Source organism: Euprymna scolopes, chromosome 22 (assembly GCF_053919585.1).
Source record: "Euprymna scolopes isolate OS-2025 chromosome 22, ASM5391958v1, whole genome shotgun sequence".
Classification (NCBI taxonomy): Eukaryota; Metazoa; Mollusca; class Cephalopoda; order Sepiida; family Sepiolidae; genus Euprymna; species Euprymna scolopes.
In genome coordinates this window covers 48,391,543-48,408,699 of record NC_136503.1, presented here as the reverse complement: position 1 = coordinate 48,408,699, position 17,157 = coordinate 48,391,543, and the positions used below count along the sequence as shown (strand labels likewise).

Here is a 17,157-nt window from a genome sequence, read left to right as displayed (position 1 = left end):
TTAGCATTATTGTTAGGGCTAAAGAATGTTTTAGAAGGAGGCTTGCCACTCGTACCTAGGGTTAGAGGTAGGGTTAAGGGAGGTTTTTTTTTTGTTTTTTTTTTAAAAAGGGCGTTTGACACCCATATTTATGGTTGGTGTTTCATAATTATTGGCTTTTGAAAATGTTATTCCTTAGAGTTTGAACATCAAATTACTTTTAAATATGTAAACTAATGTAAATGAGGAGTGTGAAACTGTACAAGAATTAAAACAAAGAGACAAAAAATAAATTTATTTAAAACAAGTGACGTCACTCTAAGAGAAAACGTGACCTTTGAAAAAGTATCAAGTATTTTTCTGCCCATCTATTTAAGACAAAGCAAAGGTCACAATAAAAATAAATAACTGTATTATGAAACCATCATCAATGACTCCTTGACCTTTTGGTTAGTAGCAAAATATATTATTTGTTCTGATACTATATTTCATCTTTCAGTCCTTTGTCAGTAAAAAATTTTTGTTTTTGGTCCTAATCCACAATGTCTTTTTGGGGCGGTTGAGAGGTTGGGGTTCTCTACAGATAAATAGGGACATTATATTTGGTTTAGCATCAGTTTTACATGTGTTGGGCAGCTTTTAGAAATTGATTCCTACACTAACTTATCTCTGGCCAGTGCTTTATTTATCCCACTTTAAAACCCATCTTCATCTTTTCTTATGGTTTTCCTTGGTCTTCTCCTGACATCTGACTCTTATCTCGTTATAATCCTAGCAATACACACGGATGGTAAAACGCTTTGGATAATCACAGATTTCAAGGTGGTTCTGTTAAAATCGTTGTATATTAAAAACCAAAACACTTTAAGTCCTCAAAATATAACTGTTTTATTTGGAAATGAATATACTTGTACTTGAAAATGCAATATGATGATGAAAAATGTTATAATTTTCTATTTTATAGAAGATCCATGGATACGACAAAATGTTGAAGAAGCTGAATGGAAATTTCCAACTAATTCTACAGAATATTTGAGATTTCGTGTTTTTAAAGAATTTTGGACTCAAGGATACTTTTTGACCCAGGGATCAAAATTTGGTGGTGATTTTCTTGTATATCCAGGTAAATTCTTTAAAAAAAAAACAAAAAAAAAACTTGTTTGAAATTTCATAAGTTTTCACCTTGCATATAATCTCAACAAAAATACTTGCTTTGTAAATAATTTAACTAAAAAGGTTCAGTAATTTTCTTTAGTCTTTTTATCATTTTCATATAATGAAATAAAATTATTTTTGTTTATGTACCCTCAACAAATGAGGGATTGGACCTAGTAATTCACTCCCATTCATTTGTTTGCACTGTTCTCAATAACCACTCCTTGAATTTTTTTGAAATTTTGCACAAACATGAGTCATGGTGAAAATAAATTTTTGCCAGAACAGATTTTCTGGGATAACTCTAGTTGCCCACCAAAAGGGGCACTTTAGGGGCAAAATTACCTCCCAATTCGTTCATTTGCTCGCACTTTTCTCAATGACCACACCTTGGATTAAAAAAAAAAAAAAAAAATTTGCACAAACGGCCATGATGAAAGTATGAGATTTTTTTATGAGTTTCATTTCCTCATTGCACTGAATTCTATTTATGCAGTTTCTTTGTTCTACATAATTGTACGGAATTTAAGATGAAAATGTTCTAGCACATGGAAATTTTTTTGTTATATATATATATATATACGAACGGGGGTACCCGGCGTTGCCCGAGTGTTTGTTTCCGGGACGGGGGGGGGGGGGGGGGGAGTTTTAAAAAATGTTATGGTAGGTAAGTAGGAAGGATCAAACCCGGAGTAATGAGTAAAAGTAGGAAAATAAAGTGTGAAAAAAAAAAAAAAACACATCTGCAACGTTAACAGTTCGGCCACCAAGAAAAGTCCATTCCAGTTGTTTAGGAAAAAAAAAAAACGACTACGGTAGGTCGGCGCGAACATGAAAATATGTGAATTGTCCAGCACGCTAACCACTACGCCACAGAGCACTGCAGCTTAGTTTAGTGATTTTAAATAACTTCACATGAAAGAACTACGAAGCCAAACCGGTGTTCTCTTCTCAACTGTTCCTTGTGAACGATCCCCAAACGGTGTTAAGTGGTGGCAGGGGGAGGAGGAATTTATTAGAGAGAAAATATTTTACCACTTCCATTGATCTTAACCGATTTTGGCCGTGACTTCTCAGCAGAAAAAGTATAGAAATCTAAGATTATCGAGGAATTTGAGAAATAATAAGCCTATAACACCCCTCAGATATTGTTCTGCCGTTTGTGCATATTATATTTGCATGAAATATCTTGATTTTTAATCCTATTAATGTCAAAATCAGACGGGGAAAAAAATGAGTTCATTTTATTTATAGATATATATATATATATATATATATACATACATACACACACAAACACACTCCTATAAATGTGTTTTTATGTCTTGATATTCATATTAAAAACCCTTATTTCTATTTATTTAAAAAGAAAATACGACTTTGTTATAAATAGGTCCTGAATTTGCATTCATCTGCAGAAGATATAGCTAATTTTCATATTCTTTTAAAAATTCATTTTAATTAATTCCATATTAGTTTTTTTGTTTTTCTTATGGGATGTAGTCCTGGATATGACCTTAAACTATATCCAGTGGTGAGGCCCCAGCTTGCGGGCTTTGGGGAGTGTGGAGCCACCCTTTAATTACCATTGCTCCCAGGTCCATTCTGAACCGGAGTGGTAGTACCTGTTAGGGTCCTAACTATGGGCTAAATAGAAACCAACTTGAAAACAACAAATATTCTATTAAAAAATTTTCTTCAAAATCTTTGGATTCGGCATTAAATAACTCGAAAAGGGTTGATATGCCGTAAAACAAAAACAACCAACCAACCTATGGGATGATTATCTTTAGTTAACTATTACGTGTAATTATATTCATGCAGATATTCTACATGATTTATATTTGTAATATTTGCATAAAAAGGTTATAGTAAACAAACCTCTTTCTATATATATTTGTTTAAAAAATTTTGCCAACCAAATACTTTTTGGTCTACAGACATGAAACTTAATATATAGGGTATTCTAACCCATACAAAACTTTATATTTGGGTTTTAGCTGGGGAAAGTCGGTGCAAAGGTGTGAAAATTAAAAAAATGGAATTTGCCAGGTGAAAGTTGAATGATGGCATGATTAATATGCATGCGTAATGTAATAGTTATTGGTTCATGTTTTAATTTTTAACCTTGCAGCAAGCATGTCTTCATACCTCAGGCATTAACGTCAAAGCAAAAAGTAAATCATAAGCTAAACGTTTTGGTTCTTGGTTGTGACGCACAAACTTTAAATAATTATTATATATGGGGTCCAATATAAAAATGAAACCTGCATTAATCAAAATATATTTAAACATATTCTACAACCGGGCACCCTGCTGGTATATATGAATGTGCCCATGTCAGTCTGTGTGTGAAAAGTTCACAAACTCCTCTCTGAATATTTGGTCTACGGAGTTGAAATTTGATATATAGGATATTTGGATCTGTAGCACACTTTCAATTTGTCTTTTTGGTCTGATTTATCGGAGAAGGACCTATGTTTTCAGTGGCATCCATTAGTCTAGACGATTGCCAGATAACTGTCCATTAGTTTTTCCTGAAATTTTGCCACAAATTGTAATTCATTAAATAGATGTGCACAGTTAATATATTTTTTTATTTATTTATTTGCTGCAAAAATTCCTGTTATGTACTCAGGGGCTCAAAAGAGGTAAAAAAAAAAAAAAAAGAAATGCCTCAAAATGACCCCCCACATGCATACCCAAAGAGGGACCACGCCTGCACGGCTTATTGTCTGGTAAAAAAAAAGAAGCTGTTAAGGGACCAAAATAACATGACCTTTTTTTTTTTTTGTTACATGGAGGTAACCACTTATGAAGGCCCGGAAGTCACTCGGGGATAAGGGTTACTGCGTGTACAGTAATCAATGGGATAGTATCGTAGTAATCATTAGTATTGGAAATTTGATAGTGTCTTACTTAAGGGGGCGGTTCATCAGGAATTTGTTTAAGTTGGACTTGAAGACATCCAAGTTGTAGTCAGGTGGGAAACAGGCAGTCGGAAGGGAGTTCCACAGTCGTGCACTTCTAAGAAAGAAGCTCTGCTCATGGAATCTACGCTTGGATTTAGGCACAGATAAAGAGTGGGGAAAATTAATGACATTGGTTTCAGACAGGTGTTTTTTGTGAAAGATTGGCGAGGGGGAACCAGAGATTGGAGCTCAAACAAGCACTTGTCATGAAAATACCGATAAAACAAAGACAGGCTCGCAACATCTCTTCTGTGGGAGAGAGGCTGCAGGGAAGAGAAAAGGGCATCCCCCACTAAGCCACGAAGTCTATTTTGTACTCTGTCAAGACAGGATAGGCTATTTTTAGCAGCTCCTACCCAGATGTGGCAGCAGTACTCCATCCTTGGCTTTTATACAGATAGAAAATTTCATCAATCGGGAGAAAGCTTCTGGAGCGGTAGAAGGATCCCACCATCCTCCCAGCGACCTTGGCAACAGACCTGATGTACGTGTTCCATTTCAGATTAGGAGTAAAGGTCAAACCCAGAAGCTTGTCAAAACATGGGGCTCCCCCAAAGAGCCGCCCATTTCAATTGATGCCAGATGGGGATCAGAGCGTTGATGGTGTAAAGATAGGAGCTTGGTTTTAGATGCATTAAAAGTAACCAGCCACATCTTCCCCCACTGTACCACATGCTCAAGATCAGTGAGAACTGTCATTTACGGCCTTTGATGTGTTGCCATAGATGATCGTGTCATCAGCATAGATGTCAACGAAAGATTTAAGCATGTGTTTTGGGAGATCATTGATGTAGATCAGGAAGAGTTAGGGCCAGGATGGACCCCAGCATTAATACTGCAGGCCTCTGATTTCTGCCCATCAACCACTACTCTAATGAGCCTATCAGAGAGAAATGATTTAATAATTGAGAAAACATTTCCAGTTTTACCGTAGCTAGACATGTTGTGAAGTAGGCCCCTATGCCATACCTTTCCGAAGGCCTTTGATATATCAAGAGCAATTGCCCTAGAAAGGAAGCCTTTGTCGAGAGATTCACTAATCTTATGAGATATAACCGTTAGCACATATGCTGTAGATCTAGCAGAACGTAAACGATATTGCATGTCGCAAAGAAGGTTATTTCTGCTGAGGTGGTTGACTACTTCTCTATTTAACATGGATTCCAGCAGCTTACTCATGACACACAGGGGACTTATTGGTCTATACTGAGAGGGAGATGACTTATCACCTGAATTCTTAAATATAGGGCATACTGATAAGGTTTTCCAGGGTGTTGGAAAGCACTACTCCTTTAGGCAACGCTTAAACAGTTTCATAAGTATGGGGGCAAATTCTTGTTGGAGCTTTTTCAGCACTATAATTGGAATGCTGTCAGGGCCAGTTGCTTTACTGAGATCAAGGTTCTTCTTGGCAAATAGTTTAGCCTTGTCTGATGCTGACGAGATGACCCCAGGTCCGTTGATGATGGTTGGGATATAACGCACACTTCTGTTCAGGATCCTGTTTACTATTTGCCAAAACTGGTGGGAACCAAGCCGCTGCTCAGCTACTTTGGATTTGATGGACTGAGCATATAGCTCTCTTGCATCTTTTATTCTTTTACAGTGGTTGCTGGCAAGATCAAATGCAAACAGATAAGGCTGGAGAGAGGTACAATATAATATTAGAGAATTGGCTCTATAATAGCACGTAATCTGCATGTTTTATGACTGAGTGACCTGCTAGTGTGTGTGTGTATATGAATTAGAATGAGCGAGGACAATTCAACCTATAAACACGACAAATTTTTGATCTACAGACTTGAAATTTGGTATATAGGGTATTCACAGATGTGGGAAACTGGTTTTCATTCAGAAAGGTCTAAGGGAGTAAAAATTGGCACTTAGGTCATTGCGAATCATTCACATGACAGCTTCCTTGTTATGAATAAGCAGGTTTCAAAACACTCTTTACAGATAATGGCAAGCTGGCCTAATGGTTATCATACTTGACTCACTCAACTTGTTTTTGTTTTGTTTCACTTACAAGACGTGAACCGTTTAGAAAAAAAAACAATACTCGCATGCGTGTCTCAGTTTCTTTCCATTTGTTTGTGTGTGTGTGTGGGGGGGGGGGTCTAAAAAAAAAAAAAAAATATTTAACATTATGTTTAATCCCTATGGCATTTCTGTTTAGAAATCTACATTAATTAAAATATAATAATTTCAATGCAAATACATGAGTAATGAAAACCAAATAAATTGTTTCAGACTCAGTTTCCTTGAAATCTTGTCGCCAATAAATTAGTAAAAAAAAAAAAAAAAAATCTTAAACATGTTTTTATTCTTTAATAGTTCTACTTGGTGTTGCCCAGTTTTTAATTTCATTGGGGTTGAAAGTTAAATGTAATTATGATAGGGTGTTCATTAATTGAACTAAATTTTTATAAAGCTACAACTAATTTTGTCATGTTTGAATATAAATAATTTTTACAAAATTCAATACATGAGCATTTGCTAAGAAATTCAAAGCTGAAAATTACTATTCAACAGTTTAAATGCTTTAACAAATTTTTTAATAAATCAAATAAACTGAAATGCCTTTTAATAGGGTTTCATTTCATAATTTAATTATATTTTAAAGTTTGTTTTAGTAAATTATGCTATTGCATTTTTTATTTCAATAGTATATAAAACAAGAAATACAATTTTATTAAATATAGATGATAAAAGAAATTAATTTTGAATGCTGATCTGTAAAGTTATTTCTGGAAGAAATAAAAGCTTCCTTTTATTTTGAATTGTGTTCAGGGTTAACAATTGCACCTCATTAAGAAAATGTACCTTATCTCTATCTACAACAGATAAGTCGAAGTTGGTTCTTACCCGGAATATCCTCTATATTAAAACAAAATAAGAAAATTTGTGTGATGTACGTACCCCATGATGAAACAAAATATCACGTAAATCGATCTAATTTCAGACTCAGTTTCCTTGAAATCTTGTCGCCAATAAATTAGTAAAAAAAACTACGAATTCTCAGTAATTGTTCAATGATTTGTTATAAATCATTGATCAACTTACATGATTTTTGTAATAGATTTTCGTTTCTGCACGGGTATGTAAATCATACATATTTTTTTTTCCTTAATATATGGAAAATTTTAGAAAAGAACAGATCGACATGAGATTTGAACTTTAGTACCAAGCAACGTTGTTAGTTGATCCCTTACAAAAATGAAACATCCTTAATATTAGACCACGAGACTATTATAATAACTTAAAATATTAAGAGTTTAAACATTCTGATTTCATTTGTAAACAAGACAGAAAAGTTAATATGGCCACAAGAATTTTGGAATGAGAACTAGCTTCTTGAAGTTAATAGCTGAAATGTTCTGGCCATATCAATCAAGACAAGGTCAGCAATTTGAAAAATGTAAATTATGGTTTATTTCAAACAATTCAATAAAAATAAAAAGATTTGAGAATATGGCATCTGTTAATAGTCTTTATGCTTTTGAAATAAGAAAAAAAATGTTTGAAATTTTGTTCTGATTTTCTTTTTTCCCTTATCTTTCTTTAGGTGATCCTGCTAGATTTCATTCATTTTTTATAGCCCGTTGTTTGCCGCACACCAAAACAGTACAAATTCTGGAGATTGCAGCCATTGAAAGGCTAGCAACAAGTGTCCGAAAGACTGTTGTCATCTGTTCCTTGGATGATGCAGATCAAGTTTGTTTCACATCTCTCCAGTGGAGAGGTATTGGCTGGAAAACCACGGGTTGATTGCAAGTTTTATTTGGTTGTCAATCTTTTCACTTCACACCTCATGTTCATAATTGTTGTAATTATACATGTACAATAAAAAGAAAATCGATCTTATTAAAGACCACTCATTGCTATTTTAGTAGACATTCTCTTTACAGAACAAGACCTAATTAACTTTTGTCTATCAGGAATCCAAATAGTTTTTTTTTTATACCATACCTCTATGAACTGAGTTTCTCCAGTGTATATAAAAAAAAAATCCATAAATCAGTGATCTAATTTATAAAGATTAGATGTTTTATCTTGTTTGTAAAAGAAAAAAAAAAAAAACCTATCTGATTTTTAAAAGTATGTTTAAAAAACAATGTATTATTACTGGCAACATTTTCTACCATTCTTGCTGACCCATGATGCAGTATACAATGTCTTGATTACAAATTGCAGGTACAAGGGAGGGAGGTCTAAAAATAATAATTTATCTACTGACAAAAACTTGTCAGTAAGTTGTTGACAGTTTATTTACATCACACCATTTAGTAGATATTCAAGATAACAATTTGAAAAATTAATCTTAACCGATTAAAGCATGTGCAGCTAAAGTCTGCGACTAAAAAAAATAGTTTTATCGTTGGGATAGAGAATCTGTTTGATAAGTGTCAGAACACCCATGTAGCGTAAGTTAATAAAAATCTTTGATGTATTTTCCATTTTAAGATCCACTCTCCATCAGTAAAACTTTAATTTTTGTTTTTACAATGGCCAGTTTTTGTTTTTTAAATCTAACTTTGTAATGGACAAATAAATAAAAAATCTTCCAATCATTTACAATTTGAATAAAGTTTCTGAATGAAATTTAACTTATCACAAAACAAATTTAAGTTTTACTGCCTAGTAAAAAAATTGTTTTTTTTTTTAACGAGTCAAGCTCAAAATAAAAGCCAACGGGCTCATTTTATTATTTTTAAAAATGTTATCAATAAGCATTACATACATTTTTTTTCATGAAAGAAAAAAAAAAAAAAAAAAAAAAAAAAAAGTATTAATAATTTAGTTTTTATTGCTCCCATAAGAAGAAAAAAAAAAAAAAAAAGGCAGTTTACTGATAATTTGAAGATGAGTTATTAGACAATCTAATAACATTGCTGTAATGTTCAGCATGAAGTGTAACTGCTTTGTGGTATGTGTGAGCTGGGTCTCCAGAACATACCAAAACACTTGAACAAGCGAATCACCAGGTTGAAAGGATGAGAGACAACATTCAAATTCACATGCTCACAGGACTAGAGAAAATGTTTTTTGGGGCAAGAACTCCAGAGTCACAATTGCACCCGGTAGATTTTTTTTTTTTTTGGAATGGTATTAAAAATGTCTTGAGTTAATGGATACACACACATAGAATGACCCCAACAAATGGGAGGGAAATGACAAATGAAGAGAGTTGAAGATTTGGCAATGGGAAAGAATGGTCTTTTTTTTTTTTGTTTTCTTTTGTGCTGTAAATCATATTTAAAAAAAAAAAAAAAAGTGTGAAGTTATATTTACACCAGACTTCCCATCCCATCAACCTACCCCTGATGACGATATCACAGACTTTGCTATTGTCATATGAAAGACTTCAGTTTCATTTCCATCCAAATTTCAAGTGAAATAAGAGATCATTTGGTTATCTGCATTCACATCTTTCTTTTCATTCAAGGGGAAAAGAAAAACCCATCTCTGTTCCACTGGCTGAGGATTGTACAAAAGAACCAACAGGCTGGCTTACAGATGGCTCTTTTATCTTCAGAAAAGGCACAGTTTGATGTGAATGCCATGCAGATTGTAGTTTCACTGCAGCAGCAGCCATTTTCAGATTGGATTAAAGTCGTCTTAAATACTTTTTGGCTGTGCGAGTATTGACTACTTCTTTGGTTAAACGTTTAGTCCCCACCTGAAAGCAGACATCGGAACCATGGTACCTTGAGCGGCATTTGGAGCAATAACGATAACCACAACGGCTGTTCATACAAATCCCCCGATCTTCAACAGGGCGCACTTTGGCTGGATGTTCACATTTCGGACATTTTTGCAATGATTCATCTTTCTTTAATGTATTAGCACACTGAAAAAAAAAAAAAAAAAAAAAAAAAAAAATCCATGAAAAATGCTTTCAAACTTAAAATTGATTTAATGGAAACGTTACAAGTACACAAAGCATCATTATCTTGTATTATTGTTTTTTTTTGTTGTTTTTTTTTTTAAAAGCTTATTAGTTTGGAGGTTTTCACTAAGTGGAAAAAGAATCTATATACCAATTTGCTGTAATAATGCAATTTTTCTAGATCAATAGAGATAAAATATATGACGGGAGGAAAAAGAAGCCCATTTTATCAAAGGTAAAAAAAAAAAAAAATACCCCCTTCCTTCCAAATAACTAAACTTTCTTGATACATCCAAAACAAGTGTTGGTTTATGTGTGTTGTTACAATATGAAAATATAAATTCATGCTTTTATGATGGTGAGGGTTGAAAAAAAAAAAAAAACAAGGCCTTTAAAAAGCAACTTTAATGTTCTAAAACAAAGGAATCGTAAGAAAAACCTACATACCTCTCTGAATAATTCACTTTTCGTCATTCGCCTCGGTTTCTCTCGTATTTTTTCAGGCAGGATTTTTATATTTTCCTGGAGAGAAGAGATTAAAAAAAAAAAAAAAAATTAGTTACTTAAATAGATAAAAAAAATATAAATAAAAGACTTCCAGGCAATGCAATGGAGGGGGGGGGGCAACTAGTATAATAACGTTGGAGAATTATGTGATGGTATAGCCTCCCACCACCAGGAAAGACAAGATAGTACTCTAAAAATAACAAAAGATGAGGCCTTTGAATTTTAGACATACAACACCATCACAATAAACCCCTAACTTGTTACTGAACAATCAGCATAACGAAGTCATAGTAGGAAGGGGAAAAATAAAATGTTCCTAATTTCCAACCAGGTGATGCTAGCAGAAAGATTAGAGATTGACAAAGACAGATCCCTGACAAGATGAGACAACAGACAATATCACACACATCTAAGCACAACCTAGCCTTGTTTGGTGTTCTTTCTCCCGTGGCAGAATCACCGAGGAAATCATAGATAAGGCAACAATCTTTTAGTTGATTTTAACAAAATGTTCATTACAATATATCATTGCAGGGTTTTCAATAAAAACAAATTCCTTTATGTACATTCTTGAGAAAGATGGAGAAAATACTGTTATGTGTTTTCAACAAAACAATACTTACTTTGTTAGTTTGACAGGTTTTCACTGATTTTTTTAACTCTTTCAATTTTTGCTGCGCTACATGACTTGTTTTGCAACACTCTAACCAGCGTTTGCTCACCAAACACATGCTTAAAAAAAGAAAAAAAATTTAGAGTAAATAAAAAAATATTCAAGTGGATTCAATATAAGTTCATTTACACGTTTCATTTCAGAGATGAGGGTTTCACAAAATCAATAGACAGCATTGAGCAATATTTGCTGCATTGCATTATATCTAAACAATACCATCTCATAAACCATCATACACTATTGTTGGTTGTTTTTGCCTTCATTTATTTTAACCCCACATTGAATCTACAATAGCTCTAGAGAACTACATCTCTCCTAATTTTATATCTGCAATATTGAGAGAGAGAGAGAGAGAGAGTTAGCTCTACATTTATCTTTTGTTGTTCTCTGGCTCTAAATTCAAACTTATTTCTTATATATAATTAAATTTGATATTAAAAGAATGTAAATTGATTCAATGATGCAAATAAAATATAAAAACAGCTTGAAGGGAATTATTTAATCGATCTTTTATGGCTTTGTAAAAAAAAAAAAAAAAAAAAAAAGCTGCTTATACACTTTTTGAACAGCACTATTTTTTTTTTTTTTAATAGTATTTAAGTTTTCAGATATCTTTTTATATTAAAATATTAAGTTGTTAGGTGAAAATACAGAATAGTTACAAAACACCCTCCCCTCATGTTAAGATTGGTTTTCAAAATGTTATTTATTTCAGCACAGTCTAGAAATTAATGACGGTGTAAAGGGTGAAGATACCCGCTTTCAGAGTTATCGAACATAAGTACAAAACTGTCATGAAGGTTACCAAAGGCAAGCTAAGTTACTCTAAGTTGTGTTTTCAAAACGAATAAACGCTTTAAAGTTAAAACACAAAATATCCAGGTAGGTAGAAGAGTAACTTATTTCGCCGTTAGTAGCATAATTTTTTACCCCCCCCCCCTTTTGTTGATATATAGCCTGTTTAATTATCTGATTGAAGATAATTTCCATTCTAATAAGAGCTCTTATCTAGAATTCAACCTGATAAAGAAAAAAAAGTCATATTCCAAAAATTATATCCATTATATGCTGGTTTTGATTTCGGTAGTTCAAATTGAATCGTCTCCCTTTATTTAAAAAAGTTACGGAGGATCAAAACACTCACTCCAAATTTGATTTTAGTTTTAAAAAACCTACTTGATCAATTTATTTGATCTTTGTAATAGGATATTTATTTAGTGACGAGTGGATATATCAAAGATTTGTGTATTTGTTTAATTTTTGTTTTTGTATTAAAAAAAAAAAAAAAAAAAAAAAAAAGGGTTAAATTCTTAACAAGCACCCTAATAAGACAATTTACACACTTACTTGTTGATATCTTCAGGTGATAGGTAGCCTATTAGTTTGTTGGTGAAATCAAAAACATTTCTGTTGTGAAGTTTGGAAATGATATCACAATTCTGGCGGCCGATTCTCTTGCCAATAATGTTTACACCATCAAAGACTTCCGCCAATTTCTTACAAAATGCCCAGCGACTGAATTCCACCGGGACACTATGATGCTGGCGTAGATGGTGAACATCCCGCAATTGCATCTTTCCAACGACATTCTCCTCTTCGGGTTCAACCCAATCTTTCACAGGACTCAAAAGAACTTTTATGGCCACTTTAGTGGCTGCAAGGTGCCTACGTTTGTCTCCTTCCAATTGAAAAGGGGAAACAGGGAGGAATTCAGGACTGACGTATCCACTGTCATCCAAGTAGCTCATCTTTGTAGTTTTCTTTGGTGAATTGGGTTTCGCGAAATTTGAAAAGCTTTCATCTTCTGACAATTTCTTACGGTTCAACGAGTTGAAATAATGACGAGTTATGTCAAGTGCAGCCATTTTCTGAAAAAAAAATAAATAAATAAAATAATAAAAATAAAAAATAAATAAATAAATAAAATAACTCATTTGGTCATTTTGGGAGTTTTCTAAAAACTGGTGGGAAAAATTTACCCCCTCCCTCAATAAGTATCCGATTCATGGTTTCGACACCGGCACCCGGTGTTTACAAAGATTTTACGCGTCTGTCAGCCACAAAATGAAACAAGTTTTTAAAACTTGTTTTTTTTTTTAAGTATTAAAAAAAAAAAAAAAAAAAAGGGGGGGGGAGGTCATATTACAATACACAGAGGTACGAAAAAACTGTCAAACAAATATATAAATAAATGTTATCAAATGCAAGATAAGTTACTTTTCTACCTACCTGGATAAGTTTTTAGTGTTTTTATTATAAGATGGCCACGATGTATTTGAAGACTCCACAATCAATTCAAAATAAGAAATAAAACAAAATGGTGGTAGAAACCCACCCAATAAATGTCACACTAACATTTATTGGGTGAGTTTCTACCATTTTAATTTATTTCTTATTTTTAGGTCTTTGTCGAGACTTTAAAGATATTGCGGCCATTTTTTCTTTATTAGAAAAAAATAGTCGCCATCTTTATAAGCAAATCGAAAACGATGCTAGCACTTCAATGTTGATATTTTCTTCAACATCTACAATGGTGTTCATTTTAAAAGTATTTTTCAAGAAATATCGTTTACGGACATGAATCGAAAATGTATTTTTTTTTTTTTTTTTACAAATCTACCCGAATGGGTCATTCGGGTAGATTTGTTACAAGTTACATTTGGCGAATGGCTGCCAACATGGACTCGTTAGTGCACTTATTGAATCGTACTAAAATATTTAGAAAGCTTTTGTTTACCTGGGGAGAGGAAGGTGTTTTGTAACTACTCTGTACTTTCACCTAACAATTTACCAATAAATAAATAAAATAAGATCGTACAACCAACTTGAAAACACTATTTAAAAATAGTCTGGTTGAATAAGTGAACTTGCAATTTTATTTCTTAACTGATGTAATTGCAAATTGCATTGCAAGCTATAAAAAAAAAAAAAAAATAAATAAATAAATATTAGTTTCGGTATTATTATACAAACACCGTGACAGCGTTAGGGTTAGGGTTAATTCGCTGTCACGGTGTTTGTATAATATTACCGAACTTTTTTTTCTTCAGGACTGGTGAATTAAAATTCAAATGAGTAATCAAAGGATTTCAGAAAGTTCCAAAAATGGCTAAAACCCACATTTTTTTGAAGGGCTAAACATTTTAGCACTAACCTTACCCACCGCATGCTTAGTGTCGTCTGCCCCTATCCCTTTTAAACATTTCCTCCCATTACTTTAAAATTGTACCTATTTACTATGCCTACCCACGGGACAGAGTTAGACACCAGGGTCGTTTTTTAACGTGGAGAAAAGGTACAAAAATAAAAATTGCCTCAGTCGTGAAGGATTTCTCCTCCACCGAAAGAGAACAAGAAATAGAAGTGCAGCATAAAGTAAACTACCTCGGGATTTTCCATCAATACTTAATGGTTAAGTATTGACTGAAAACTCTTGGGATTCCTAACGTTTACAAATAGTAAATAAATTTTAAAAATTGCCAAAATGCAGATATAATTTTTAGGGGATGATATGCATAAAGAAAAAAAGTAAATCGCAAAATATTTCGATTTATTGGATGAAAGCGAGACCATAAAAACGCCATCATTCAACCAAAAATACAAATTAAGAAAAAAAAAAAAAAAAAAAAAACGATGGTAGGTTCCATGATTAGAAAAAAAAAATAAAGATATACGCAAAAAAATATGCAAATAAGTCATTCAGTACACACAAATGCATAATGTAAATAAATTGCACGATTAAAAAAAATCGTGCAAATCGAAAGGGAATCATTTTGAAAAGAAAAATCTAATCGTTTAATAACAATCGGTATATTGGATTGTCTAAAAACAATCCCTAAATGTTGCTTACTTTTCTTTGTAAAATGAGAATTTTTTTTTTTTTTAATTAAAAAGTTAAAGTTTTTATTATTATTTAATCTGGGCGGTGAAATCATTTCGACAATAGAAATTGAACAGAGATTTCAAAAGTAGATTTCGATTTGATTATTTATGGAGGGAAAAAAAATGGCGCGGGAGGGAAGAGTAAAAGACATAACTCTTATGGACTGGAAACTAGAGGGAAATAAAGATTTAAAATTTTTTTTATTACTTTTAATAGCTTTTGTCATTTTTAAAACAGTAACTGATCTGGGACTTTCATTAATTTATTCTTAAAGAGTTCATTAACTCGCTGTTGAATTGAAAAGTCATGTGCAATTCGTGTATAAAGAATGTTTAAGTTTTCAGCTATAGTTTTGGAATTTTTGGAGAGAAAAAAATTGACAATTTGGAGTATTCCAACTACTATCCTTATCTTGGATGGTTATATTCACAAATTTCAGCCGATGTAATCGCCGACCATCTCCATGAGCATCTTTTCCAACATAAAAAGATGGCGAATTGATTAATGACATTCCAAGTGACAAGCTTTTGGAGGTTGATGGTTTCATCCTTACTACAGGTGATAACTAATAATTAAGTTCTGGCTCTAGTTGTTGAACAGTCTATATCCCGTGAATTCAGTTCGAAATTATGTATAGATTCAGCCTTTTCCAGAATTTATTACGAATAATACAAAGATTTATTTCAAATTGATCGGCACTTAGTTTACGGACCGTTAAAGTTAGGATTTTCATGTTAAACTCAATTTTTAACTAATCTTTTTTATTGTTAGGTACAGAATAGTTCACACATGCCACTCCCTATGTTAAAAATGGTTTTTTTTTGTTGTTTTTTTTTATATCATTTCAGCACGATCTGTAAAATGCAAAAGTACTTATAAAAAAAAAAAAAAGATTCAAGAAAAATTGTTTATTGCATTTTTATTTGGAAAAATCCGTGCCAAATGTATTTCTAATTGATAATTTAATTAAAATCCGTGTTAAATACATCTAACAATTTTCATCGCCATTTCTATCGAAGTAGTTATTAAAAAAGAACAAGTAAATTTATGAATAAGAATAGGAATAGAATCGAATGCTAACAAGCTTGAAATCTCTAGCAATTTATGGAAAAAAAAAAAAAAAAAAATTCAAATAATATTTTTAAAAATTAAAAAAAAACTTACCCGATTCGTATATTGTTTTCTTTTCAAAGTTAAATTGTCAGTTTACACGCTTCTCTTGGCATGTGCGCGAACAAGAAAAAATAAATTTTCGGAGTAAACTACTTCTAGGGAGCGTATAGGAAACTTGATTACAAACGAAATCTCTATTTAAGCCAATTGATAAAAAATAATGAGCAATGCATTAAATTAATTCACACAAACATATTTTTCCTTTAGATAATATATTGACAGCGAGACTAGAAAGTTGGTTGAAATAAGCGCCATAAGATTTGAAGATTCAAACTGGGGATGTTGATTGTGACAGCCAATCAGAAGCGTCGCTGCCGGCATCTCGTAAAATCTCGTTCACAACAACAACAACGATATAAAAAAAAAAGTCCATTTTTTTTATAAATGAAACCTATTTCATTTTTATAAAGCAAATCAGACTTTATAGTATGTAATAAATTAAAAAAAAAATAAAAGCAGTTAAATTAAACAAAAATGAATGTTTATATACGTTTAAACTCAGGCGAATGCCTGTCAGCTGTGCGCCTGTTTCAACCAATGAAAATGACTTCAGACATTCGGCGGCTAAGTTTGTTTTCTTTGTATAAATCAACGTGTTGTTGTGTGTATATATGTATGTATATATGTATATATAATATATATATTATAATATATATATATTATAATATATATATATAATATATATATATATATATTATAATATATATATATATATAATATATATATATATATATTATAATATATATATTATAATATATATATTATAATATATATATTATAATATATATATATATATTATAATATATATATTATAATATATATATTATAATATATATATATATTATAATATATATATATATTATAATATATATATATTATAATATATATATATTATAATATATATATATATATTATAATATATATA

At 32.0% G+C, this 17,157-nt stretch overlaps 2 protein-coding genes across 3 annotated transcripts in view; one reads left to right on the top strand and one right to left on the bottom strand.

Moving 5' to 3' along the window:
• The window catches only part of LOC145243432 (tRNA-splicing endonuclease subunit Sen34-like), a 66,840-nt gene extending 58,860 nt beyond the window's left edge, over nt 1-7,980 (top strand). For both annotated transcript variants that reach the window (XM_080106320.1, XM_080106319.1), the window contains 2 exons: nt 944-1,102; nt 7,672-7,980. In XM_080106320.1, the coding sequence (XP_079962446.1) occupies nt 944-1,102; nt 7,672-7,874 (362 nt within the window). In that variant the 3' untranslated portion in view covers nt 7,875-7,980. The remainder of the gene's footprint in view (nt 1-943; nt 1,103-7,671) is intronic.
• A 913-nt stretch (nt 7,981-8,893) lies between these two features.
• LOC145243430 (F-box only protein 43-like) lies at nt 8,894-16,529 on the bottom strand. The gene is made up of 5 exons (XM_080106318.1): nt 16,224-16,529; nt 12,524-13,044; nt 11,127-11,235; nt 10,444-10,518; nt 8,894-9,957 (listed from the first exon to the last, which is right to left on the bottom strand). The coding sequence occupies exons 2-5, from the start codon at nt 13,039-13,041 to the stop codon at nt 9,715-9,717; spliced, it is 945 nt and encodes a 314-aa protein (XP_079962444.1). The 5' UTR covers nt 13,042-13,044; nt 16,224-16,529; the 3' UTR covers nt 8,894-9,714.
• Nucleotides 16,530-17,157: the final 628 nt, after the last annotated feature.

Bases quoted from the DNA above. Each gene is read 5' to 3' on its own strand.
- LOC145243430 (XM_080106318.1), bottom strand. From the start codon at position 13,041: ATGGCTGCACTTGACATAACTCGTCATTATTTCAACTCGTTGAACCGT. The intron at 10,519-11,126 runs GTAAGTATTGTT...TCTTCTCTCCAG, and splicing joins AAACCTGTCAAACTAACAAA to GAAAATATAAAAATCCTGCC. The intron at 9,958-10,443 runs GTATGTAGGTTT...TTTTTTTTTCAG, and splicing joins AAAGTGAATTATTCAGAGAG to TGTGCTAATACATTAAAGAA.